Here is a 26,039-nt window from a genome sequence, read left to right on the forward strand (position 1 = left end):
ATGCTGGAGGGACTATGTCTCTCGGCTGGCCTGGGAACGCCTCGGTGTTCTTCCCGAGGAGCTGGCCGAGGTCTCTGGGGAAAGAGAAGTTTGGGCTTCCATGCTTAGACTGCTGCCTCCGTGACCCGGTCCCGGATAAGCGGAAGAAGACGAGACGAGACTTTCACATTATGCATGAGTATATATATATACACAAAAGTATATACAGTGGTGCTTGAAAGTTTGTGAACCCTTCAGAATTTTCTATATTTCTGCATAAATATGACCTAAAACCTCATCACAGATATGTAATATTAGATCATTTTCCTCAATAAATAAATGACCAAATATAATATTTTTTTCTCATTTGTTAACTGGGTTATCTTTATCTACTTTTAGGACTTGTTTGAAAAGTGTGTGTGTGTGTGTGTGTGTGTGTGTGTGTGTGTGTGTGTGTGTGTGTGTGAACCCTTCAGAATTCAGAAGGAAGGAAGGCCGGATGGACTTACATACTTTATTAATTTCTCCTGGAAATTGGAAACACAGTACCAGTCAAAAGTTTGGAAACGCCTCTAATTCAGTGGTTTTTCATTATTTTAAAATTTTCTGAATTATAGATTAATACTAAAGTCATCGACATTATGAAGATATATGGAATTATTACGAGGGGCGAGGTATTGTTTTTGGTGGGGTTTCTGAATTGTTACCTCGCCTGGGTAACAAAGAAACCCCAATGTAATTACACTCGTTATTACACTCATTATTACATGTGTTATTACATTATTACACACATTATTATATTGTTATTACACTCATCATTACATTATTACACTCGTTATTGCACACGTTATTACATTACGCTCGTTACTACACTCGTTACTACACATTGTTATTACACTCATTGTTATTACACACGTTATTACATTGTTATTACACTCTATACTACGCTCGTTATTACACTCATTGTTATTACACTCATTATTACATGCGTTATTACTAGTGCTGTCAAAAATGTCGTGTTATTAACGCGTTAACTTGACTCAATTTTAACGGCGATAATTTTTTTTATCGCGAGATTAACGCTCTGTGACATAATGTAGGTTTTTCATAAGCTTTTGAAACTGCCAGGAACTTGGAACAAAGACTTTGCAAAAAAAACCCGATAGCAGCTAGACTGTAATGCCCTGCACAGCCAGAGTCCTCTGCCCTCCCCAAAGAACCAGCGCGGGCAGGGCGCGCTAGTAGAGATGGGATTTATGGCTCTTTGATGGGATCCGCATCTTTGTGATCCGTTCTTTGAAAAGAGCCGTTCAGAAGACTGGCTCATTTGGCTCTTTTTAAATATTCATTCAGTTTTAAAAAGACAGTGTCTAAAGAAGCCAGATCCCTCTGAACTGTAAACTCAATGCTATCCCAGAAATCCTTCCTGTAATATGCAAATTTGGCCGCCTCTGATTGGACAGCGCGACGCATCAACAGGCAGAAAGTGTAAAAGTACAAAATGTGTTAAGTGAGCTGAAACAGTAAAGATCAGATTCAATGCAATATTTATCAACGAACAACTTAAACTTAATATAATAGTGTACTTTGTATTATAATCAAGCATGTCAAGCCTACCGTCACTGTGTAACCTATCTCTCTGATTAGAGACTAACTCAAACAGTAGATCATTTCACTCATGGTTCTCTTGCTAGCCCTGCTCTGGTGTTTGGCTTAGGTTTCACTTTGCGGTGGCTGTGTCAAGACGTGTTATGCTTTGCAATAAAAAAAAACATTGGTACAAAGCAAGCCCATTCACTTTTTTATGCTGATAAGAGAATTACAATGGTTTATGTGACAAAAATGTGCGATTAAGTTGCGATTAATCGCGAGTTAACTATGACTGTCGCGACATTAATCGCGATTAAATATTTTAATCGCTTGACAGCACTAGTTATTACATTACACTCGTTATTATATGTGTTATTACAATGTTATTACACTCGTTACCTCACTCGTTATTCATTGTTATTACACTCATTATTACATGTTATTACAATGTTATTACACTCGTTATTACACTCATCATTACATTATTAAACTCGTTATTACATGTGTTATTACATGCGTTATTACATTGTTATTACATTATTACATTGTTATTACATGCGTTATTACATTATTACTCTTGTTATTACACTCATCTTACATTACACTCGTTATTACATTGTTATTACACTCGTTATTACATTATTACACTCGTTATTACATTGTTATTACACTCGTTATTACATTGTTATTACACTCGTTATTACATTATTACACTCGTAATTACACTCGTTATTACATTCGTTATTACATGCATTGTTATTATACTCATTACATTATTCTTGTTATTACATTGTTATTACACTCGTTATTACACTCGTTATTACACTCATTACATTATTACACTCATTATTACATTGTTATTACACATTATTACACTCATTATTACACTCATTACATTATTACACTCGTTATTACATTATTACACTCGTCTTTATATTCGTTATTACATGCATTATTACATTATTACACTCGTTATTACACATCATTACATTATTACACTCGTCATTACATTACACTCGTTATTACATGCGTTATTACATTGTTATTGCACTCGTTATTACATTGTTATTACACTCATTATTACACTCATTATTACAATGTTATTACACTCGTTATTACATGCATTATTACACTCGTTATACATGTGTTATTACACTCGTTATTACATGCGTTATTACACCCGTTATTACGTTCGTTATTACATTGTTATTACAACACTCGTTATTACACACATTATTACACGTGTTGTTACATTCTTATTACATTATTACACGTTATTACACGTGTTATTACACTCATTAGTCCGATCCACAACTGATGAGTTGCCCAATAAGAATCCAGAATGTCATCAAAAGACTTATTTTTTTCTCAATAGACGCAGGTGATGTTAAAGCATGTTGGCAGACTGCAAAACTGCAGGGCATCAAGGCCACTGTGGCCTTATGGCAGATATTTTTTTCCCAGGGCACAAGGCTAAAATGAGACGGCACGAGGGCCATGGCCCTCGTGGCCCTCGTGAAATTCCTGCCCTGCTTCAGCGCCACGGTGGTGTAGTGGTTAGCACGGTCGTCTCACAGCAAGAAGGTTCTGGGTTCAAGCCCAGCAGCATGTTCTCCCCGTGTCTGTGTGGGTTTCCTCTGGGTGCTCCGGTTTCCCCCACAGTCCAAAAGCATGCAGTTAGGCTAATATGAGCAAGGCACCTAAACCCCAACTGCTCTCTGGGCACTGTTAGCATGGCTGCCCACTGCTCTGGGTATGTGTGTGTGTGTGTGCTCAATGCTCACTTGTGTGTGCATATGCAGAGGTTAAATGTGCAGAAGAAAAGGATGTGAAGTTACATTTGTTTGTGCTTGAGTGTACATGTGACAAATTAAAGCTGCTTGGCTTCTTCTCTTTCTTCACAATGAAGAAAATAATAAAAAAAGAAAAAAATTATAAGGTGTGTCCAAACTTTTGACTGATACTGTATTTGTAGACATACTTTTAGCACCTGTTGGGACCTAAAGTGTCCCACTTTAGCAATATTCACATACAGCAATATTATTTTAGAGGAATACAACTCTTCAGGATGTGCTGTTATTGGATCTTTCCTGTGTTAACAGTAACTTTGCTTCATGTCAGGCCCGATAATACCTCCCAGTTGTTGTTTTCCTAAAATGGGATGCCATCTTGTTTTATTCTTTCATTAAGACACATGCATATACATGGATTCCCTGTGTTGACACATTTCCCCAAACATGGATTCCCCTTTTCTTGTTCATGAGTGATGTGCAGAAGAAAAGGATGTGAAGTTACATTTGTTTCACAGTGGTTGAGAGAGGAATAAAAATATTATTACACAATAAAACTTTACTGATGAAAAACTCAATAAAGTCAGATAAACAGATGAATTCTTATGAACAGTTTGCATGCAGGCAAAGACCTCCCTTTTCTTTTAATATGAATTATATATACAACCCCAATTCCAAAAAAGTTGGCATGCTGTGTAAACTGTAAAGAAAAACAGAATGCAATAATTTGCAAATCATGGAAACCCTATATTTCATTGAAAATAGTAAAAAGATAACATAGCAAATGTTGAAGCTGAGAAATTTTATTGTTTTTTGAAAAATATATGCTCATTTTGAATTTGATGTCAGCAACACGCTTTAAAAAAGTTGGGACAGGGCATGTTTACCACTGTGTTTCATCACCTCTACTTTTAACAACACTCTGTAAATGTTTGGGAACTGAGGAGACCAATTGCTGTACTTTTGAAAGAGAAATGTTGTCCCATTCTTGCCTGATATACAATTTCAGTTGCTCAACAGTTCGGGGTCTCCTTTGTTGTATTTTGCACTTCATAATGTGCCAAATGTTTTAAATGGGAGACAGGTCTGGATTGCAGGCAGGCCATTTTAGCACCCTAATTTTTTTACTATGGAGCCATGCCGTTTTAATATGTGCAGAAAGCAGTTTGGCATTGTCTTGCTGAAAGAAGGAAGGCCTTCCCTGAAAAACATTTTGTCTGGATGGCAGCATATTATTCTGAAATGTATATATATATATCATTCAGCATTAACGATGCCTTCCCAGATGTACAAGCTACCCATGGCATGTGCACTAATGCACCCTCATACCATCACAGATGCTGGCTTTTGTACACAAGCCGGATGGTCCCTCTCCTCTTTAGCCTGGACGATGTGGTGTCCATGAGTTCTAAATAGAATTTCTACTTTTGATTCATCAGACCTTGGGACAATTTTCCATTTCACCGCAGTCCATCATAAAAGAGCTCGGGTCAAGAGAAGGTGGCAGTATTTCTGGATATTGTTTATATCTGGTTTTAACTTGCATTTGTGGATGCAGTAATAAACTGTTTTCACAGACGATGGTTTCCTCAAGCATTCCTGACCCCATGCAGTGATTTCCAATGCAGACATGTGTCTGCTTTTAATGCAGTGTCTTCTGAGGGCCTGAAGATCACAGGCATCCAATGTCAGTTTTCAGCCTTGTCTCTTGTCTACAGAGATTTCTCCAGATTCTCTGAATCTTTTCATGATATTATGTACCATAGATGATGTGATCCCCAAATTCTTTGCAATTTTACAGTACATTGAGGAACTTTATCCTTAAATTGTTGCACTGTTTGCCCATGCAGTTTTTCACTGAGTGATGAACCCATCCCCATATTTACTTCTGAGAGATTCAGCCTCTCTGGGATGTTCTTCCCCAATCATGTTACTGACCTGTTGCCAATTAACCAAATTATTATTATTTTTATCATTACACAACTTTTTCAGTCTTTTGTTGCCCCGTCCCAACTTTTTTTAAATGTGTTGCTGACATCAATGTCAAAATGAGCATATATTTTTCAAAAAACAATGAAATTTCTGTTTCAACATTTGATATGTTGTCTCATCTCATCTCTCATTATCTTGTGGGTGCAATCAGTTAATTATTGAAATTAAGTGATCAATCTCGTTAAATCAGTCTCATTAAATTTTGAAGGTCAATAATTAAAATGAATCAATCCCATTGAATCGTTTAATTTGACTCGTTGAATTGAATCATACCATAGAATCAGTCTCATTCAGTGAATCATTTAGTGAATCGTTCAATGAATCGTTTAGTGAATCATTTGGTGAATCATTCAATGAATCGTTTAGGGAATCATTTAGTGAATCATACCATTAATCCTGGTGCTTAATAATAAATTACCAAACAGCTAAATTATGGTATATTTCCAAATTATTACGATCACTTACCATATTACATAACATACGCACCCTTTTTGAATTCTTTGAGAAAATTGGGGACTTCAGATATTGTTGTTCACACAAATAAACAGTTTGTTTAATAAATGAATTTATTATACAAAGATAAAAAGATAAATCAATATATACAAGCAGTGAGGTGTGTGTGTGTGTGTGTGTGTGTGTGTGTGTGTGTGTGTGTGTGTGTGTGTGAGAGAGAGTGAGTGTGAAGGACTTGACCATGTGTTTAGCCTCGTGTAGCTAACTACACGTGGTGGAGGCCTAGCTTGTTGGTAGCTAAACAAAAGAATGTTATCTAAACAGAACAAAGGATTAGCTCTGTGTTTAGCCTTGTGTTGCTAGTGTGAGTTTGCTAAAGGCCCTATGGCCTAGCTAAAGTGTGTTTGTTAGGCCTGGTGAGGCTTACTGAGCACGTGTTGCTAAAGACAAGGGTATTAGCCGTAGCTAACTAAAAGCTAGCTTGTGGATTTCTAGCTGAGGTGTGGTTTATCAGGCCTGATGGCCTGCTGAGCACATGGTGGGCCTTGATTAGCTTTGTGTTGCTAAGCAGACAAAGGGAAGCTATCTAAAGTGTATCAGGCCTGGTCAGGCCTGTTGAGCACGTGTTCTCAGTAACAAAAAGATTCCACACTCATAACATTACCAAACTCACTGAAACCTTGATAAGGCCAAAATGTATGATAAGGAAATCAAAGTGTTAGTCAGAATAAGAGAGAGAAGCATGCGCAGCCTATCTATTAAACAATTGAGAGAACATAGAACAAAATAAATCAACACGCTGCGTGTCTAACAGTGTAACAGATAAACCTGGGTTTAAATTCACACTATTTCAAATAAAAGCAAATTCCTAAGACTATCCTAATTATGCCCAAATGCCAAAATCTTACTTAATCCTGCCTTTAGCAAGATATGAAGAACTATTCGCCGGTGTAGTCTCGGGCCTCGCCGTGGGAGCACGTGAGCCGCTCGTGATGGAGGCGGAGAAAACTTTCGGGTCCAGCGGAGCACTTGGGTGGTTCCCGTGGAAAGCAGAGGATTCTTGGTCCGAACCTCAGCGTTCGTGAGGAAAAGTCTCTGATCAGAATAAGATGCACAGCGCTTTTGAGTTAAAAAGGATTCAATCGCTTCTTAACTTTTGACTGCCTGGGCTGCAGTCGTGACGTCACTTTTAATGCAAGTAAACCGGTTGTAACTCGGGTTGAGTTTAAAGATCGCGCGACTCTAGAGTTTACCTTTGCCAAGGGTAAGAAGCAAAATCGCGCTGAGTGATGGATCTTGCAAGAAAGAAGACGTCTTTTTGGGTGGAGAGCGCGCCTCTTTATACATCCAGATTCATCGGAAGCCAGACGTGAGAGAGCAAGATGGAAGCGTTGTCCCATTGTTTTATGTTTCCTTGTATGATGACGTAGATGATCCCGCCCACGCGTGACGTAGGTCACACGGAAGTGGACTGGGAATTGTAGTTCTGACACAAGATGGCGGCATGATACCTACAGTCCCCCTTTTGGTCTCAGGGGTATGACGGAGTCGTAGCACTGAGAGCACCGTATCGTATCATCGCCGTGTCCATAGTCCTTGAGGTAGACTTGTCCTGTGCAGTCCATGGTGTCCTGTGAAGACTGTAAACTTGTGAGTTCCAGTAAGACAGTTGGAGACAGAGGCATTTTGGGCATAATATAATCACTATGGGCATTTTAGGCATATAATCACTATCTAACTAACTAGATCAAAACCACATCAAAAAAAGATTAAACATGGAACATGAAACATGTAGTGTTCAATTTCTTATGCATAAAAAAAACAAGAAAAGAGAAGAAATGAAGGAAGGAAAGAAGTATTAGTGTTTGGGTTGGCAAACCTAATCTTCTGGGAAGGTGATAGCAGTGGGGGGTCTGGCTAGAAAGCGTGCGCTACTGCGGCTAGCTGTCGGGGACACAGACCATCTTATCTAGCTAGGTGTGTAGTGTTATGTATGGGTTGCCTGGGCAGACCCAGTGGATGTCTTTCGTGAAGGTGCACATCTCTAAGTTTTGTGGATTCACAAAAGTGAGGATAGCACTGCCAAGACTATATGCCAGGTGTATTTGCGATGAATACACACTAGTAATAATAGCGGATTTTAGTATTTTCTACCATGTTATACTGAAGGGTTACTTCATTGGGTTGGTGAAGTCTGACCGGGAAGGTTAGTGTACGCTTATGGTTGAGTGATGCGTACAACCTAGGTGGACATGATGGGCCTAGCTGTCGTCCACCCCCTTTTGGAGTGAGGACTGTTCAACAAGGTTTGATTCGATTAAATCGATATGAAAGCGTTTGATTAGGCCTAGATGTCCTAATGTGATACACGACGGGGAACGGTTTTCCCACGATCGAAAGGTCTCGACCAGGGTGGTAGGAACTTCTCTGAGATTCGGGCGTAGTAGGCTTTGTGTCCTTCTACTCTTGAATCAAGATTCTTTTGGGCACCTGTAAAGATTGACTGTAGGTGGCGTTGTAGGTCGGCGACATGTTGATGTGCGGTGTATGCAATCGCGACGCTCATGGCCTCTGGTTTGTATAGGAGATGCGGGGGAAGAACCGACTCTCGCCCAGTCATCATCCCAAAGGGTGTGACTTCAGTGGTGCAATGAGGGGTGGACCAAATGACCCTTAGCACCAAGGGAAGTTTCACATCCCAAATTTTACCATGGTTTGAGATATACTTTCGCAGCATGCTCACAATGGTTTGAATGGCTCGTTCAGCCTGACCAGAAAATTGAGGGTGGTACGCGATATGGAATTTCACCTCGACGCCTAACATGTTCCACAGCGCAGCCATTACACCAGCAGTGAAATGGGTGTCTGTGTCTGAGTCGATGGATAGAGGGAGATTTTTGCCACTAGGGGGAGTCGCGATGTCGGGTGTTTCGACACCGGACTCGGTGTGCCAAGACATGAACTGAAGTTAATCAGAAATTTGATCTCGCGTGGCGCTTGGTTGATCGGTGTTCGCACTAATCTCGTCGCAACGGTTTTGTGCATATTTTGTGGGATCCAACGACTGTGGGGTTTTGTTTTGTGTGAAGCTGACTAAGTTTATGTCGCAGGGCTTGGTTGGGATTGGGTCGCCTTGTGAGAGCCGTGTGTCTGAGAAATGGTGGTGAAGACTTTAGCGCACGTGAGAAGCGCTTTGTGTGTTTGCCTTCGCCACCAGGGGGGGGCCCTACATCCTGACCCTCGCCTGCTGTTTCAGAGGGATCTCCTTCCCCCTTTTACGAGATATACCCGTGGTTCCTGGCCTAGTCATGCCAGCAAATAGCTTTTTGCCATTTTTCTTGGGCTCTTTTGTTTTCTCTGTTGAGGGGTCTGACGTCTCCTGTAATAGTTCTTTAATCTCAGCCAACTGGGCTTTTAAAGAGTCCAGCTCTGAGTGGAACTCACCAGGTTGGTCTGAGTCACTGTGTTGGTCGTCTCTACCCTTGCGTTTAGAGCTACGGTCGGAACGCTTCTGCCGTTTCTGGTCAGAGCGGGGATGACGGTTTTGCTGCCAACTGTTTTGTTCCCTACGACCCTTTTCATGTGATGGGCAATTGCCATAGTCACTGTGGACTCGCCCTCGGTCCCTCCTGGCCTTACCTTGTCGATTTTTCCACTCACTCTTGTGATGGCTCGGCAAGGATCGGGCTGGACCGGAATTTTTCCAGGGGGGTCCCCCTTTCGGTGCTTCACCTCCTTCTAAGGTTAGCGGGGGCTTGTCCTCACCCTGGAGACTAAGGACTCTGGGTTCATCATCATTTCCGTTTGCGGTTTTGACAATGGTCTCCCAGGTCATTTGGGCTAGTCGCCTAGTTTCCCTCATCGAATAGCGACCTTGTCGACACGTCAGTGTGACATGGGTCCGCACGCTTGGGTGGAGGTTATGTAAGAAGAGAGATATGAAACCTCTATCTTCTTCCAACCCTGGTGCGCTACTACCTTGGAAATAGGCGGTATGCAGCCGTCTATAATAGTCACGAGGCGCCTCAGACCGTTTTTGTTTGACTTGTAATGCACACAATATCGCGGAGGTTTCGTCCGTGTACGGCGCATATTCTTCCCTCATGTAATTGCAAAGTTTCGAATAACTATCGCGAATGTTTGGGGGTAGTGTCTCTAAAAGGGCACGAACGCTACTACTGGAGGTCTTCCAGATTAGTCTAAGTTTTTCACGTGTTGTGGCGTTCGGCAGGTCCATCAGGCATCGATCAATTTCTCGTAAATAGTTATTTACATTAGTTCTTTTATTGTCGGGATCGAATTGTTCGATATCTTGGGCAAGTAGGTCAATTTGCTGTAGGCGGAGGGCTTGGTGCGCGTCCTTACGCGACTCCTTTTGCTCTCCTGAGTACTCACTATCTGAGCTACTCTGGAATCGCTCCCGCTTCGCACGAGATGCGTGGTCTGATTCATCTGGAGATGGATCAGGGAAACTGAAGCGCACTGACCTAGGTGTGCTACGGGCCTGGGCTCGGGATGAGCGCAGGGCAGCTCCATCCTGGCTAGACGACGACGGAGTCGTGTAGCGAGTTGATGGAGTTTGGCGGGGTGTCTGGTCCTCGACCAGATCATTTACGGTGTCCGGTTCGGACGCCTCTTCCCGCTCTGAGCTTTGGCGCATTGTTGGGGGTCTTTCACGCCCCTCGCGCTGCTCTTGGGGGGTCTGCTCCTGGGCAGCCCTCTTGGCAACCATTTCGGCTTTCTCTAGCCGTTCGGTGCAATCATCAAGGGAGGTCTTCAAGAGCTCACACTCCCTATGTAAATCATTATTATCGGCTGTCAGCTTGGCGTTGCTGGTGGTCAGCCTTTCAACCTCTCCGCGAAGGCATCTGATTTCTGAATCAGCATTTTGGAAGTATGATAGGAATAGCTTACCTAGTGCCGCTTGGACACTAAAAGTTGTTCTTTTTGGATCTCTCATATGTTTGTTTGAATTGTCTATGGTGTTTTGGCATTCACTCTCACTCGTGTACTTAATGTTTGCCTTTTCGGAGGCAGAGTAGTGAATGAGGTCTGCGATGACCTCAAGGAGAGACACATCTTGAGCGTCGTCTTCCATTTTTGAGACACGAGGGGACGACATTTTACTTAGGCTGGATGCTAGATAATTAATCAAGTTAATTATTAATTTAATCATTATTAATTAACTATGTAATTAATTAATAAGGTTTATTTGGAAATGCTCTCTTATCCTAAGTTGAATAGGTTATGAGTATTGGTGATATGGTTATCACACTACTGTTAACCGTTTTAACACACCTGGGGATATACCTTAGCAGTTGCTGAATTAAACTGATAGTTTATTTGTTGTTGAACAATAATCCAGAAGTCAACAAACCAATCTCCTCACACGGGGCACCAATTTAACTGTGGGTGCAATCAGTTAATTATTGAAATTAAGTGATCAATCTCGTTAAATCAGTCTCATTAAATTTTGAAGGTCAATAATTAAAATGAATCAATCCCATTGAATCGTTTAATTTGACTCGTTGAATTGAATCATACCATAGAATCAGTCTCATTCAGTGAATCATTTAGTGAATCGTTCAATGAATCGTTTAGTGAATCATTTGGTGAATCATTCAATGAATCGTTTAGGGAATCATTTAGTGAATCATACCATTAATCCTGGTGCTTAATAATAAATTACCAAACAGCTAAATTATGGTATATTTCCAAATTATTACGATCACTTACCATATTACATAACATACGCACCCTTTTTGAATTCTTTGAGAAAATTGGGGACTTCAGATATTGTTGTTCACACAAATAAACAGTTTGTTTAATAAATGAATTTATTATACAAAGATAAAAAGATAAATCAATATATACAAGCAGTGAGGTGTGTGTGTGTGTGTGTGTGTGTGTGTGTGTGTGTGTGAGAGAGAGTGAGTGTGAAGGACTTGACCATGTGTTTAGCCTCGTGTAGCTAACTACACGTGGTGGAGGCCTAGCTTGTTGGTAGCTAAACAAAAGAATGTTATCTAAACAGAACAAAGGATTAGCTCTGTGTTTAGCCTTGTGTTGCTAGTGTGAGTTTGCTAAAGGCCCTATGGCCTAGCTAAAGTGTGTTTGTTAGGCCTGGTGAGGCTTACTGAGCACGTGTTGCTAAAGACAAGGGTATTAGCCGTAGCTAACTAAAAGCTAGCTTGTGGATTTCTAGCTGAGGTGTGGTTTATCAGGCCTGATGGCCTGCTGAGCACATGGTGGGCCTTGATTAGCTTTGTGTTGCTAAGCAGACAAAGGGAAGCTATCTAAAGTGTATCAGGCCTGGTCAGGCCTGTTGAGCACGTGTTCTCAGTAACAAAAAGATTCCACACTCATAACATTACCAAACTCACTGAAACCTTGATAAGGCCAAAATGTATGATAAGGAAATCAAAGTGTTAGTCAGAATAAGAGAGAGAAGCATGCGCAGCCTATCTATTAAACAATTGAGAGAACATAGAACAAAATAAATCAACACGCTGCGTGTCTAACAGTGTAACAGATAAACCTGGGTTTAAATTCACACTATTTCAAATAAAAGCAAATTCCTAAGACTATCCTAATTATGCCCAAATGCCAAAATCTTACTTAATCCTGCCTTTAGCAAGATATGAAGAACTATTCGCCGGTGTAGTCTCGGGCCTCGCCGTGGGAGCACGTGAGCCGCTCGTGATGGAGGCGGAGAAAACTTTCGGGTCCAGCGGAGCACTTGGGTGGTGGCCTGCTGGTACATCACCACTGCTCTCTGCTGATGGAACCAAACTTATTACAGACAAGCCTGGCATTCTCGATAGGTGGGCAGAGCACTTCGAGTCAGTTCTAAACAGGCCATCATCAATCAGCAATGAGGCAATAAATCGCCTACCTCAGGCGCAAACTGACACAACACTTGATGACCCTCCTTCTGCTACAGAGACCGACAAGGCTATAAAGCAAATGTCAAATGGCAAAGCACCTGGGGTGGATGCCATTCCAGCCGAGATCTACAAATGTGCAGGTCACTTTTCCAGTCAATGTGGGCAAAGGAAACTTTACCACAGGACCTAAAGGATGCTTCAATAGTTCACCTATACAAGCGCAAAGGTAACATACAGTCCTGCGACAACCATAGAGGAATTTCACTCCTATCCATCGCTGGAAAAATCCTCGCACGCATACTGTTGAACATTCTTCGCCACCTAGAGAATGGCCTCCTACCTGAAAGTCAGTGTGGTTTCCGCTCAGGTCGTGGAACAGTGGACATGATATTTGCTGCCAAACAACTTCAGGAGAAATGCCAAGAACAGAATGCCAGCCTCTATACAACATTTGTAGACCTCACGAAAGTGTTTGATTCTGTCAACAGGACTGGTTTATGGTTAATCATGGAGAAATTTGGCTGCCCTCCAAGGTTTATCAAGATGGTACGTCAATTCCACGATGGCATGCAGGCCCGCATCCTTGATGATGGCAACCAATCTTCACCCTTTGAGGTCACAAATGGGGTCAAGCAGGGCTGCGTCTTAGCCCCAACGCTGTTCAGCATGATGTTCACTGCTATGCTGGCAGATGCTTTCTCTGAGAGTGATCCAGGTATTGACATCAGGTACCGCACAGATGGGGGAGTCTTCAACCTGCAGCGCCTGAAGGCCAAGACCATGGTTCGCTTCAAAAGAATTGAGACCTTCTCTTTGCAGATGATTGTGCTCTAAATGCCTCAACAGAGTCTGACACGCAACAAAGCATGAACAGGTTCTCGGATGCATGTGACAACTTTGGTTTGACGATAAGCACTAAGAAAACTGAGGTCATGTTCCAACCAGCACCAAACAGCCCTTACATTGCTCCGAACATCTACATCAAGTCTGAGCGCCTCAAACCTGTGGAGAAGTTTACTTACCTTGGAAGCACTTTATCCAGAAACATCTATGTGGCAGTGGGGACATGGTTAAGCATCGGTCTGTGACCGGAGGGCGGAGTCAGGGAAGGTAAGTGGCAGAATCGCTACACCTGATGTGAATTAACCTGTGTTTGTGTGTCTTCCCAGCAGCCGCACCCTATTTAAGGAAGAGAGCGAGAGCAGAGTGGGCTCTCTCCCGACCAGAACACATGTGTGTGTGGCGTGTGTGTGTGTATATAAAGATATATGAATAAACGTGTAGAAGCTGAAAAGCTGATAATAAACGGTTTTGTGAACTCAGTTCTGGCCTGCCGTCCTTCTGTGCTCCACCCACCCATCCAAGTTGCTACCGTGGTGCTGAAACCCGGGATTTGGAGCGCCAAAGCAGAACAGCCCCATGGAGTCCTCCCCATTCGCCGAGCTGGTCCACGCCCTCGCCACGGCCCAGCAAAGCCAGCACCAGGCACTAGTCGCCCTCCAGAAGGATCAGGAACAGCAGTTCGAGGCCCTGGTGCTGGCTCAGCAGGAAGAGCGACAGGCGTTCCGGCACCTCCTCGCGTCGGCGGGGTCCACCGCCGCGGGGCCGTCCCCCTTCACCCTGATGAAGATGGGCCCGCAGGACGACCCCGAGGCCTTCCTCACGTTCTTTGAGCAGGTGGCAGAGACCTCGGGGTGGCCGATGGAACAGCGCACGGCGCGCCTCCTCCCCCCGCTAACGGGAGAGGTGCAGCTGGCCACGCTACAGCTCCCCGCCGACCCCTGGCTGGCCTACACGGACCTTCGCCGGGCCGTTCTCCAGCGTGTGGGGCACATCCCCGAGCAACAACGGCAGTGCTTCCGCGCTTTGCGCTTGGAGGAAGTCGGACGGCCGTTCACGTTTGGCCAGCAACTCCGGGATGCCTGCGGGTGGTGGTTGAGGGCCGACAACCGCGACGCCGAGGGGATCATCGACTAGGTGGCACTGGAGCAGTTCATCGCACGTCTACCAGCCGGAGCTGCAGAGTGGGTCCAGTGCCACCGACTGGCGTCGCTGGATCAGGCAATCGAGCTGGAGGAGGACCATTTGGCGGCTGTCCCGACGGCAGGACAGCAGACAACCTCTTCTCCCCTCTCCTCTCTCTCTCTCTCCCTCTCTTCCCGTGTCTCCTCCTCGCCCCGTTCCCCCACCACGGAGGCGGGGGCCGGCCCCACCCCAGCCGGCCTGCCGCACCCGCGGTGACCTCCCGTTTCTCCCTTCTGTGTCTGTCTCTCCCCCCCTCAGGTGAGTGAGCCCCAGAGCACCAGTGCAGAGAGGAAGCCCGGGCCGGTTTGCTGGTGCTGCGGGGAGCCGGGCCACCTCCAACAGCAGTGCTCGGTGATGGAAGTAGGCACGGTGGTTTGGATCCCCAACGCACCAGGAGTCGCCCTCGATCGGGCTGGAGCATGCCGCATACCGGTGAGTATCCAAGGGGATACATATCAGGCGTTGGTGGATTCTGGTTGTAATCAGACCTCAATCCACCAAAGCCTGGTGCAAGATGAGGCATTGGGGGTAGCACAATTGGTGAAGGTGTTGTGTGTGCACGGGGATGTTCACAGCTACCCTTTAGTGTCAGTCCACATTTTTTTTCGAGGGGAAAAATTTATAGTGAAGGCGGCGGTTAATCCTCGCCTTACCCACTCAATAATTTTGGGGACTGATTGGCCAGGATTTGGGGAATTAATGAGGCACCTAGTAAAGAGTGGGTCCTGCAGTAGTTTAATAAGGGGAGGTCCCGGTGTCGCGTTGGCGGGAGCAGCTGTCACAGAGCCGTCTACGTCAGCTCCGCGCCAGAGTGAGGAGCCGCCGGCTCCTCCTCTCTCTATTGGGGAATCCCTGGCAGATTTCCCGTTAGAGCAGTCGCGAGACGAGACTCTGCGGCATGCGTTTGACCAAGTGAGAGTAATCGATGGTCAAACGCTCCAGCCAAACGCCACCCCATCCTTCCCCTACTTCGCAATTATGAAGGATAGATTATACCGAGTGACGCAGGACACTCAAACTAAATAGCAAGTCACGCAGCTTTTGATTCCGAAAAGGTGCCGGGAATTGGTATTCCAGGTGGCTCATTTTAATCCCATGGCTGGACACTTAGGGCAGGATAAAACACTAGACCGAATAATGGCCCAATTCTATTGGCCGGGGATTCGTGGTGATGTCCGTAGGTGGTGTACGGTGTGCCGCGAATGCCAGTTAGTAAATCCAGCGGCCATTCCAAAAGCGCCTTTGCGCCCTCTCCCATTGATCGAGACCCCGTTCGAAAGAATTGGGATGGATCTCATTGGGCCATTAGATCAGTCAGCACAAGGGTACCGCTTTATATTAGTTCTGGTGGACTATGTAATGCGATACCCAGAAGCAGTGCCTCTTCGCAATATCTCAGCATGCAGTATTGTGGAGGCACTCTTCCGTGTCATCTCCCGAGTTGGAATCCCGAAAGAGATTCTGACTGACCAAGGCACCGCATTTATGTCACGTACACTAAAGGGTTACTAGGTATTAAGCCAATCCACACCAGCGTGTATCACCCACAAACGGACGGTTTAGTTGAACAGTTCAATCATACTCTCAAAAATATAATTAAAAAATTCATAAGTGAGGACGCACATAATTGGGATAAGTGGCTCGAACCCTTGTTGTTTTCAGTGCGAGAGGTTCCCCAAGCCTCCACGGGGTTCTCCCTGTTTGAATTGTTATATGGGCGTAAGCTGCGCGGCATTCTAGATGTGCTGCAGGAAAATTGGGAGGAGGGACCTTCACAAAGTAAAAGTGAAATCCAATACGTTATTGACCTGCGTGCAAAACTCCACACACTCACCCACCTAACCCAGGAGAATTTGCGGCAGGCCCAAGAATGACAAACCCGCCTGTACGACAAGGGTACATGCCTCAGGGAGTTTGCACTGGGAGATAAAGTACTCGTACTGTTGCCCACATCGAGTTCCAAATTAGTCGCCAAGTGGCAAGGACCCTTTGAGGTCACACGGCGAGTCGGGGACGTTGACTATGAGGTGAGGCGAACGGATAGGGGTGGAGCGTTACAAGTTTACCACCTCAACCTGCTCAAATTCTGGAACGAGGAGGTCCCCGTGGCATTGGTGTCGGTGGTTCCGGAGAAGGCGGAGCTGGGGCCGGAGGTTCAAAAGGGAACATTGGCATCGCATACCTCTCTGGTCCCCTGTGGAGACCACCTCTCCCTGACCCAACTCGCGGAGGTTGCCCAGTTGCAGACCGAGTTTTCGGACGCATTCTCGCCCCTGCCTGGCCACACCAACCTCATAGAACACCACATCGAGACGCCCCCGGGGGTGGTAGTGCATAGCCGCCCTTACAGGCTACCCAAACACAAGAAAAAAGTGGTTCGGGAAGAACTCGAGGCCATGCTCGAAATGGGCATCATCGAGGAGTCCCACAGTGACTGGATCAGCCCGGTGGTCTTGGTACCCAAGGCCGATGGGTCGGTCCGGTTCTGTGTGGACTATAGAAAAGTCAACGCGGTGTCTAAATTTGACGCGTACCCAATGCCTCGTATTGATGAGTTGCTCGATTGACTAGGCATGGCTCACTTTTACTCGACACTGGATTTAACAAAGGGTTATTGGCAGATCCCCTTGACTCCATTATCCCGAGAAAAAACGGCCTTTTCCACACCATTCAGCTTACACCAATTTGTCACACTTCCTTTTGGGCTGTTTGGGGCACCCGCTACATTTCAGCGGCTGATGGATAGAGTCCTTCACCCCCACGCCACCTATGTGGCCGCCTATCTCAACGATATCATTATCTATAGTAATGACTGGCCGAGGCACCTTCAACATCTGAGGGCCGTCCTTAGGTTGCTGAGGCGGGCGGGTCTCACAGCCAACCTGAAGAAGTGTACGATTGGGCAGGTGGAAGTACGGTATCTGGGCTTCCACTTGGGCAACGGGCAGGTGCGTCCCCAAATTAACGACAGCGGCAATTGCAGCCTGCCCAAGGCCCAAGACCAAAAAGGGGGTGAGACAGTTCCTGGGGTGGGCTGGCTGGCTATTATCATAGGTTTATAACTAATTATTCGGACGTCACCAGCCCGCTGACTGATCTCACTAAAAAGGGGGCACCAGATCCGGTCCAGTGGACGGAGCAATGCCAGCGGGCTTTTTCTGAGGTAAAGGCTGCACTGTGTGGGGGGCCACTGTTACACTCCCCTGACTTTTCTCTCCCTTTTATATTGCAGACGGATGCGTCGGACAGAGGGCTGGGGGCTGTTTTGTCCCAGGAGGTGGAGGGGGAGGATCACCCAGTGCTGTATATAAGTCGGAAGCTGTCAGTGCATGAGGGGCGCTACAGCACCATAGAGAAGGAGTGCCTGGCCATCAAGTGGGCGGTCCTCGCCCTCCGTTACTACCTGCTGGGACACCCTTTCACCCTCTGTTCGGACCACGCGCCCCTCCAGTGGCTCCACCGCATGAAGGATGCCAACGTGTGGATCACCCGTTGGTATCTGGCACTCCAACCCTTTAACTTCAAGGTGGTCCACAGGCCGGGGGCGCAGATGGTCGTGGCGGACTTCCTCTCCCGTCAAGGGGGGGGGAGTCGGCTGCCGGCCTGAGTCGGGCAGTGGGGGTATGTGGCAGTGGGGGCGTGGTCAAGCGTCGGTCTGTGACCGGAGGGCGGAGTCAGGGAAGGTAAGTGGCAGAATCACTACACCTGATGTGAATTAACCTGTGTTTGTGTGTCTTCCCAGCAGCCACGCCCTATTTAAGGAAGAGAGCGAGAGCAGAGCGGGCTCTCTCCCGACCAGAACACGTGTGTGTGGCATGTGTGTGTGTATATAAAGATATATGAATAAATGTGTAGAAGCTGAAAAGCTGATAATAAGCGGTTTTGTGAACTCAGTTCTGGCCTGCCGTCCTTCTGTGCTCCACCCACCCATCCAAGTTGCTACAGTCTATATTGAGGATGAAGTCAACTCTCACATAGCTAAAGCAAGCTCAGCCTTTGGACGCCTGAGTAAAACTGTATGGGGCCGCCGAAGCATTACCACAGCGACAAAGCTCAGTGTGTACAGAGCAGTTGTACTGACAATCTTACTCTATGCAAGCGAAACCTGGACGGTATACCAAAGACACACCAAGAAACTAAACCACTTCCACACAGTATGCCTCCGGAAAATTCTGTGTATCAGATGGCAGGACAAGATTCCAGATATCAAGGTCCTGAGCCGTGCCAATATGTACAGCATTGACACCATGCTGCGTTCAGGCCAACTCCGCTGGTGTAAGGATTTATTCTTTTTATTTTACCTTTTATTATTGGATAGGACAGTGTAGAGACAGGAAATGAGCAGGAGAGAGAGACGGGGAGGGATCGGGAAATGACTTTGGGCCGGAATCAAACCCGGGTCCCCGGATTTATGGTATGGCGCCTTATCCACCTGAGCCACAACGCTCCGTAAGGATTTATTCTTAACTGTAAGGATTTATTCTTGATCTCAGTTTAATCAAGACTGACAGGTGCAAATATTTTGTGTTTTATCTTATGTGGAACATTCCATTGCCCTGTGCTATCAAGAATAGACTGTGCATAATATTGATATCTTTGATATCTGTCTGAACATTCTGTCAGAACATTCTGCTGATATGAAATGTGTAAGAACATTCTGCTTATTATTGATGTAGATAATTTGACCTGCCCAGACCAAGGTCTCTTCACTTGCACGGTGAATCTCTGACCTAACAGCTGGTCATGTTAGAAGAATGGATGACACCCGAATCCCGAAACAGCTCTTGTATGGAGAGCTAAAAAATGGCTCATGCTCCAGAGGTGGTCAGAAAAAGCGGTACAAAGACTCCCTGAAAGTATCCACCAAGCTGTTCCACATTGAACCTAACACATGGGAAGATCTAGCACTTGACCAAAGTGCCTGGCGATCTAGCATAAACTTGGGAGCAAAGAAACATGAGGAAAATTGTATCTGCCTGGCAAAACAAAAGAGGGCAAAGCGAAAGGAGAGAGAAGCATCGGAAACAGCTCCATCCGGACTGTCTTGTCCGAAATGTGGAAGGATGTTCCATGCGAGGCTTATCAGCCATCTTCGAACCCCCAACAAATGAACACTGATAATTGCAGAGATGAAATTATGGTCCTCTTCGACATCGAAGGACGAACTACGAGTGTTTACTAAACACTATGGTTTAATGGTGCCCAAAACCAAGCAAAAACCAGCAATTATGTGGCAATTCTACGGGCAGAAACACCTTGATGATGAGACATCAGAGGAGAATGAGCATACTGGCAGATGGTTAGCACACGCCCACACTGAGATCCAGCCCAGTCAGCCAAGAATAGGAATATGAGGCTACAGTGGTCACAGGTCTTTTTCCAGTCTTCATCTGCCCAGTTTTGGTGAGCCTGTGACAGATTGTCTCATCTCATTATCTCTAGCCGCTTTATCCTTCTACAGGGTCACAGGCAAGCTGGAGCCTATCCCAGCTGACTACGGGCGAAAGGCGGGGTACACCCTGGACAAGTCACCAGGTCATCACAGGGCTGACACATAGACACAGACAACCATTCACACTCACATTCACACCTACGGTCAATTTAGAGTCACCAGTTAACCTAACCTGCATGTCTTTGGACTGTGGGGGAAACCGGAGCACCCGGAGGAAACCCACGCGGACACGGGGAGAACATGCAAACTCCACACAGAAAGGCCCTCGCCGGCCCCGGGGCTCGAACCCAGGACCTTCTTGCTGTGAGGCGACAGCGCTAACCACTACACCACCGTGCCGCCCGTGACAGATTGTATGTAAGTATTTTTCTGCACTCTTTGGGCTTCCTGGAAAGTTGTGGTTTAATGATGGCCCATTTTCAGTTGATGGACACAACAGAGTGAGCTGACTATCCCCTGATGTGTTCATGTTAACTACACAGATTCTCCATTTGTGCCTGCACTGATAAAGCATTCGGGGAAAATAAATGATTCTGGTTAAAACAACACAGTCAAATGTTTAACCGTGATATACACTGATTCTTAATTACACATAGTGTTTTCAGTAGGATGCAACAACAATATTCAGGCCCTATCGTGTAGTCACAGTAAAGACTGCAACGTGCAGTTATCTGACTCACCACCTGGTGGCGCCGTTGATTCACAGATAAGTCGCTTTTGCCTGTCGGGATAAACTCAATGAGTATGGCTCAGCACCAGGCCATCATCTTCTCATCTCATCTCATTATCTCTAGCCGCTTTATCCTGTTCTACAGGGTTGCAGGCAAGCTGCAGCCTATCCCAACTGACTACGGGCGAAAGGCGGGGTACACCCTGGACAAGTCGCCAGGTCATCACAGGGCTGACACATAGACACAGACAACCATTCACACTCACATTCACACCTACGGTCAATTTAGAGTCACCAGTTAACCTAACCTGCATGTCTTTGGACTGTGGGGGAAACCGGAGCACCGGCCTCGGGGCTGTGAGGCGACAGCGCTAACCACTACACCACCGTGCCGCCTGCCATCATCTTCTAAACCAAATAAAATAATGATCATGTGAAACCGCACACTAAACAATATAGCAATTACTTTACATGGAAACGGTGTTTTATTTCATATGTTATAGTTTATTACTATTGGTATATAATTATTAGGCTATATATTGGCATAATCTGTAGCCGCTTATCCTGTTCTACAGAGTCGCAGGCAAGCTGGAGCCTATCCCAGCTGACTACGGGCGAAAGGCGGGGTACACCCTGGACAAGTCGCCAGGTCATCACAGGGCTGACATATAGACACAGACAACCATTCACACTCACATTCACACCTACGGTCAATTTAGAGTCACCAGTTAACCTAACCTGCATGTCTTTGGACTGTGGGGGAAACCGGAGCACCCGGAGGAAACCCAAGCGGACACGGGGAGAACATGCAAACTCCGCACAGAAAGGCCCTCGCCGGCCGCTGCATGGGCTCGAACCCAGAACCTTCTTGCTGTGAGGCGACAGCGCTAACCACTACACCACCATTGTGTAAGCTATTATTGGAAACAGCATTTGCTCTCTTATTCTCTTATGAAAAAAAATTAGACTTGTGCTCTATAAATTAATATAATTAATAAATGTATGATTGTTATTAATGTGATTATTATTATTATTATTATTATTATTATTATTATTATTATTTGTTAATACCACCAGTTGAGCTCTCTCTCTCTTCCACTTTCTCTCTTACTCTAAAATAAATATATTCAGGTGAACAGCACGGTTTTTGGTTTGAAGGCGCTCCGGGCTGTGCAATGTAGCCATAGCAACGCGCCGCGCGCGCGGTCACTCCGCCACAGTCGGTGTCGTTGGGAAGAAGTAAATCCGCGCCGCCGCGTCTCCGCCTTCACACTCTGATCTCCGCCCGGCGGAAGAACCATTTCACCGCCATGGACGAAGCGGAGGACGGCGACGAGGACCGCGGACGTGAGCGACGTCCGGAGCTCGACCCCGGAGGCTTATCTGACCCTTCCAGGAGCAGGTGTTTAACACCCGGATGGGGAGCAGCACCGAGCCTGACCTCTAACAGCAGCAGCAGCAGCAGCAGCGCCGGCGGACCAAACGAGCTCCGTGCGGCGCGCGATACGGACCGCGCTCCTGTCTCTCTGTGCCAGGGCGACGCGTGCGGCTTTGGCTTTGGATTCAGTTTCACGAGCAACGACGACGACACGAGGACCTCTGCCACTAGTGTTGATGTGGAGCAAGAAGACGGAGGCGAAGAGGAGGAGGAGGAGGAGGTGGAAAAGGAGGAGGAGGAGGACGTCGGCATGAGACGCGCCGTGAACGGAGACTGCAGGAGAGACACGAGCTCGCCTTCACTCCTCTCCAAACACGAGAAGCAGACAGGTGGCTCGGTCACACCTGAGGAGAGAAGACCGGGTAGCGCGTGCCCTTCCGCCACCATGGACGGTTCAATTACGCCCGCCGGCACCGGAGCCTCTGAAACGGAGAAGAAGGACTCTCGGGTGGCGTTTTCGAGCTTGGACCCCGCGCAGCCCGCCGCACTCTCCAAGACTGAGGACGGACAGATGACAGCGGAGGACGGAGAGGCCAGAGACAGTCAGACCTACATGCAACGGCAGTTCAGCTCCATGCTGCAGCCAGGTGTGAACAAATTCTCCCTGCGCATGTTCGGCAGCCAGAAGGCGGTGGAGAAAGAGCAGGAGCGGGTCAAATCTGCCGGGAACTGGATCATCCATCCGTACAGTGACTTCAGGTAGGCTATTTTGAGCGAGCAGATCATGCCTGCATGTACTGTATATTTACAAAGAAAAGTATAGATTAGTTGGTTATATGCGTCTGTTTACTGGAACATAACTTCAGAATTACTTTGCCAATAATTTATTGGTATTTATCGCAAGTCTTATGTAAATCACTTCTTTGGAAAGTCAAAATACAGGCAAAACCCATTTCAGCTAAACTTTTTAACCTGTGCCTCGGGCATATCTGCACTGGATGCAAGTAAGAAAAAGACACGCGTGAGACGAAAACAGTCCTGATTTCAAGCAAAAGTTGTGCGTGTATGCTGGAATACCTCACTGCCTTGATTGTGTGTCTTATTCCAGTATGTTATACCAGTGTGTTTCTGATACGATGTCCTGGAGCATTTCTCATTGCAAAATCCAGGTGCTTGTGTTACTTATTTCTCCCTTGGAAATGTGTCCATGCGAGCTTTGCTATGGAGGAAGGGGTCAGGTTATGTCAAGACATCAGATGCTCTCTTGCTTCATTACCAGTGTTTGTCTGAACTTCAGTTGCTTTTATAATCCCTCTCTGCGCGAGGATTTATTTTATTTCATTTTATATTTGGGATTCTACACCATGTCTAGCAGGATTCAGCCTAAATGTAGAAACAGACGATTTCCAGGATATTGAGATTATAGTGAGCAGAAGGTGAGCAGATTCCGACAGGGATGGGATACTGGTATTCAGCAGCATACTAAAAAGTCTCTTAAAAATTGTACGCCACCTACGGTAACTATGGAAACCTGGTGTGGTGTATATTGAAATAGTATTTAGTATGCGGTTCGGGACGCTGCTCAGGTCTGATTTAGAGCGCGATCGTTAATTAAAGCGCGATCACGGTGCGTGTAAGGGTACAATTTCAGCACCAGGGACAGCGCCATCTCCCCATTTCTCATCAATATGAATTCAACTCCTTAAAAATATAAATAAATGATTTTTTTTAAAAAAAGGAAAGGAAAGGATGACCCTGTGTTAGTCTTTCCATCACCTTAACTTTACTGTGGATATCCTTGTGACGACCTTGCTCAGGGAGAAGATTTATAGGGACCATATGCAAGATATATACAGGTTATATAACATTTTAAATTGCAGGACACGTGTGACACATCTTACTCAATATATGTATATTCGTGTGTAAGACAGCTCATTTGTACCATCTGGGGATTATGCTGTTATATACACCAACTGATCATAAGATTAAAACCATTGAAAGGTGAAATGAATAACATTGAATATTTTGTTACAATGGCACCTGTCATGGGGTGGGATATATTAAGCAGCAAGAGAACAGTCAGTTCTCACAGTTGATGTGTTGGAAGCAGGAAAAATGGGCAAGCATAAGGATCTGAGTGACTTTGACAAGGGCCAAATTGTGATGGCTAGACGACTGGGTCTGAGCATCTCCAAAGCAGCAGATCTTGTAGGGTGTTCCCGGTATGCAGTGGTTTGTATCTACTAAAACTGGTCCAAGGACAACCAGTGAACCAGACAACCAGTGAACTGCATTGCACCCTGCCACACTGCAAAACTTGTTCAGGAATTGTTTAAGGAACATGACAAAGAGTTCAGGGTGTTGACTTGGCCTCCAAATTCCTCAGATCTGAATCCGATCGAACATCTTTGGATTGTGCCAGACAAGCAAGTCTGATCCATGGAGGCCCCACCTTGAACTTGCAGGACTTTTAGGATTTCTTGCTAAAGTCTTGGTGCCAGATACCACAACACACCTTCAGAGGTCTTGTAGAGTCCATTCTGATGGGTCAGAGCTATTTTGGCAACACAAGGGGGACCTGCACAATATTAAGCAAGTGGTTTCAATGTTATGGCTGAATGGTGTATTTCTACTGTAACATTCATTTATAGTTCATTTATTGCAAAATATTAAAATACTAATAGTTAAACTTTGATGTTAATTGTTTGCAATATATTAATAGTCATTTCACTTGTACCTTAGACAAACTGATTATTCACCATACAATTCTGAGTTCATTTAATTTTTTTCAGACTTGAACTTAACTTAGCACCCAGATGAAAGGGTTTTTAGTTCTGCCCCTTTTCTTTAACCCTTGATATTCTTCTTAAAGAATTCTAGCAACTAAAATTAGTCTAAATTCTGGTAAAGTATTCAGCAACTCTCGTGGGAAATAAAAATAAGCTTAACAAGCTGAGGTGTGTAAGTCTGAAACCGCTGAGAGGTCCTGAGGTTTTAAAGGATTCATGAGGCATACGTAGTCTCAAAAGAGGTGAATATGGTTGGTTGGAACTAAGGGGAAGGCTTGACAGTGTTTTCATTCTTTAAAACCACAAACCACTCCTTTAAAGATCAGCCTGGATTATTTTCATCAAAGAATTTCCCACTTGTAGGATCATATGAAAACTGTGATTCATACAAACTTATTTGAAGTGTTTAATATTGACCAGGATGATCACAGCACCCAATAAAGCAATTAGGGTTCAGTTGGAGGGCTTTTATGAATGTTTTAGCCTCCTGACATATCAGTATTGCAAAGTAAAATATTGCAATAATCAGTAACAATGAATGTAACGTCCTGCGATGATCTGGTGACTTGTCCAGGGTGTACCCCGCCTCTCACTCATAGTCAGCTGGGATAGGCTCCAGCTTGCACAGGATAAGCAGTTACGGATGATGGATGGATGGATGTAATGTGCAGCTCTAAGCCTGCTCTCTGATTACATGAAAAGAATTGAAGTTTATTGCCTTTAACAGTTTGTCTCAGTTTAATAAGCTAATTAGTGAGTGTAAAGCATATTCCCCTTTTGTGCACATGAGACTAGGAATTTCACATGTTAAAGAAGAACTGATCGCTAATATTTGATTGCAAATCATTTAAATGCAAAATATGCAATCATTCTGGCACCAGGTGTAAGACTGCAGGCCTTAGTGATGCTGTGACTGGAAGCAGAATCTCTTTATATCTACACTGTACAGCCATTCGATTCATATGTTTGTGTTGCATGTGCCCTTTTCATGATGTGCCATGTACAGGGTGCACAGGATTTTGGCCTAATAATTG

At 45.3% G+C, this 26,039-nt stretch overlaps 1 protein-coding gene across 1 annotated transcript in view; it reads left to right on the forward strand.

Moving 5' to 3' along the window:
- The first annotated feature begins 22,148 nt into the window (after positions 1-22,148).
- Positions 22,149-26,039, forward strand: part of hcn2b (hyperpolarization activated cyclic nucleotide-gated potassium channel 2b) — an 80,128-nt gene continuing 76,237 nt past the window's right edge. Inside the window, exon 1 of the mRNA XM_060940541.1 lies at positions 22,149-22,975. Within this exon, the coding sequence (XP_060796524.1) occupies positions 22,149-22,975 (827 nt within the window). The remainder of the gene's footprint in view (positions 22,976-26,039) is intronic.

This window comes from Neoarius graeffei, chromosome 15 (genome assembly GCF_027579695.1).
Source record: "Neoarius graeffei isolate fNeoGra1 chromosome 15, fNeoGra1.pri, whole genome shotgun sequence".
In the NCBI taxonomy this organism is placed as follows: domain Eukaryota; kingdom Metazoa; phylum Chordata; class Actinopteri; order Siluriformes; family Ariidae; genus Neoarius; species Neoarius graeffei.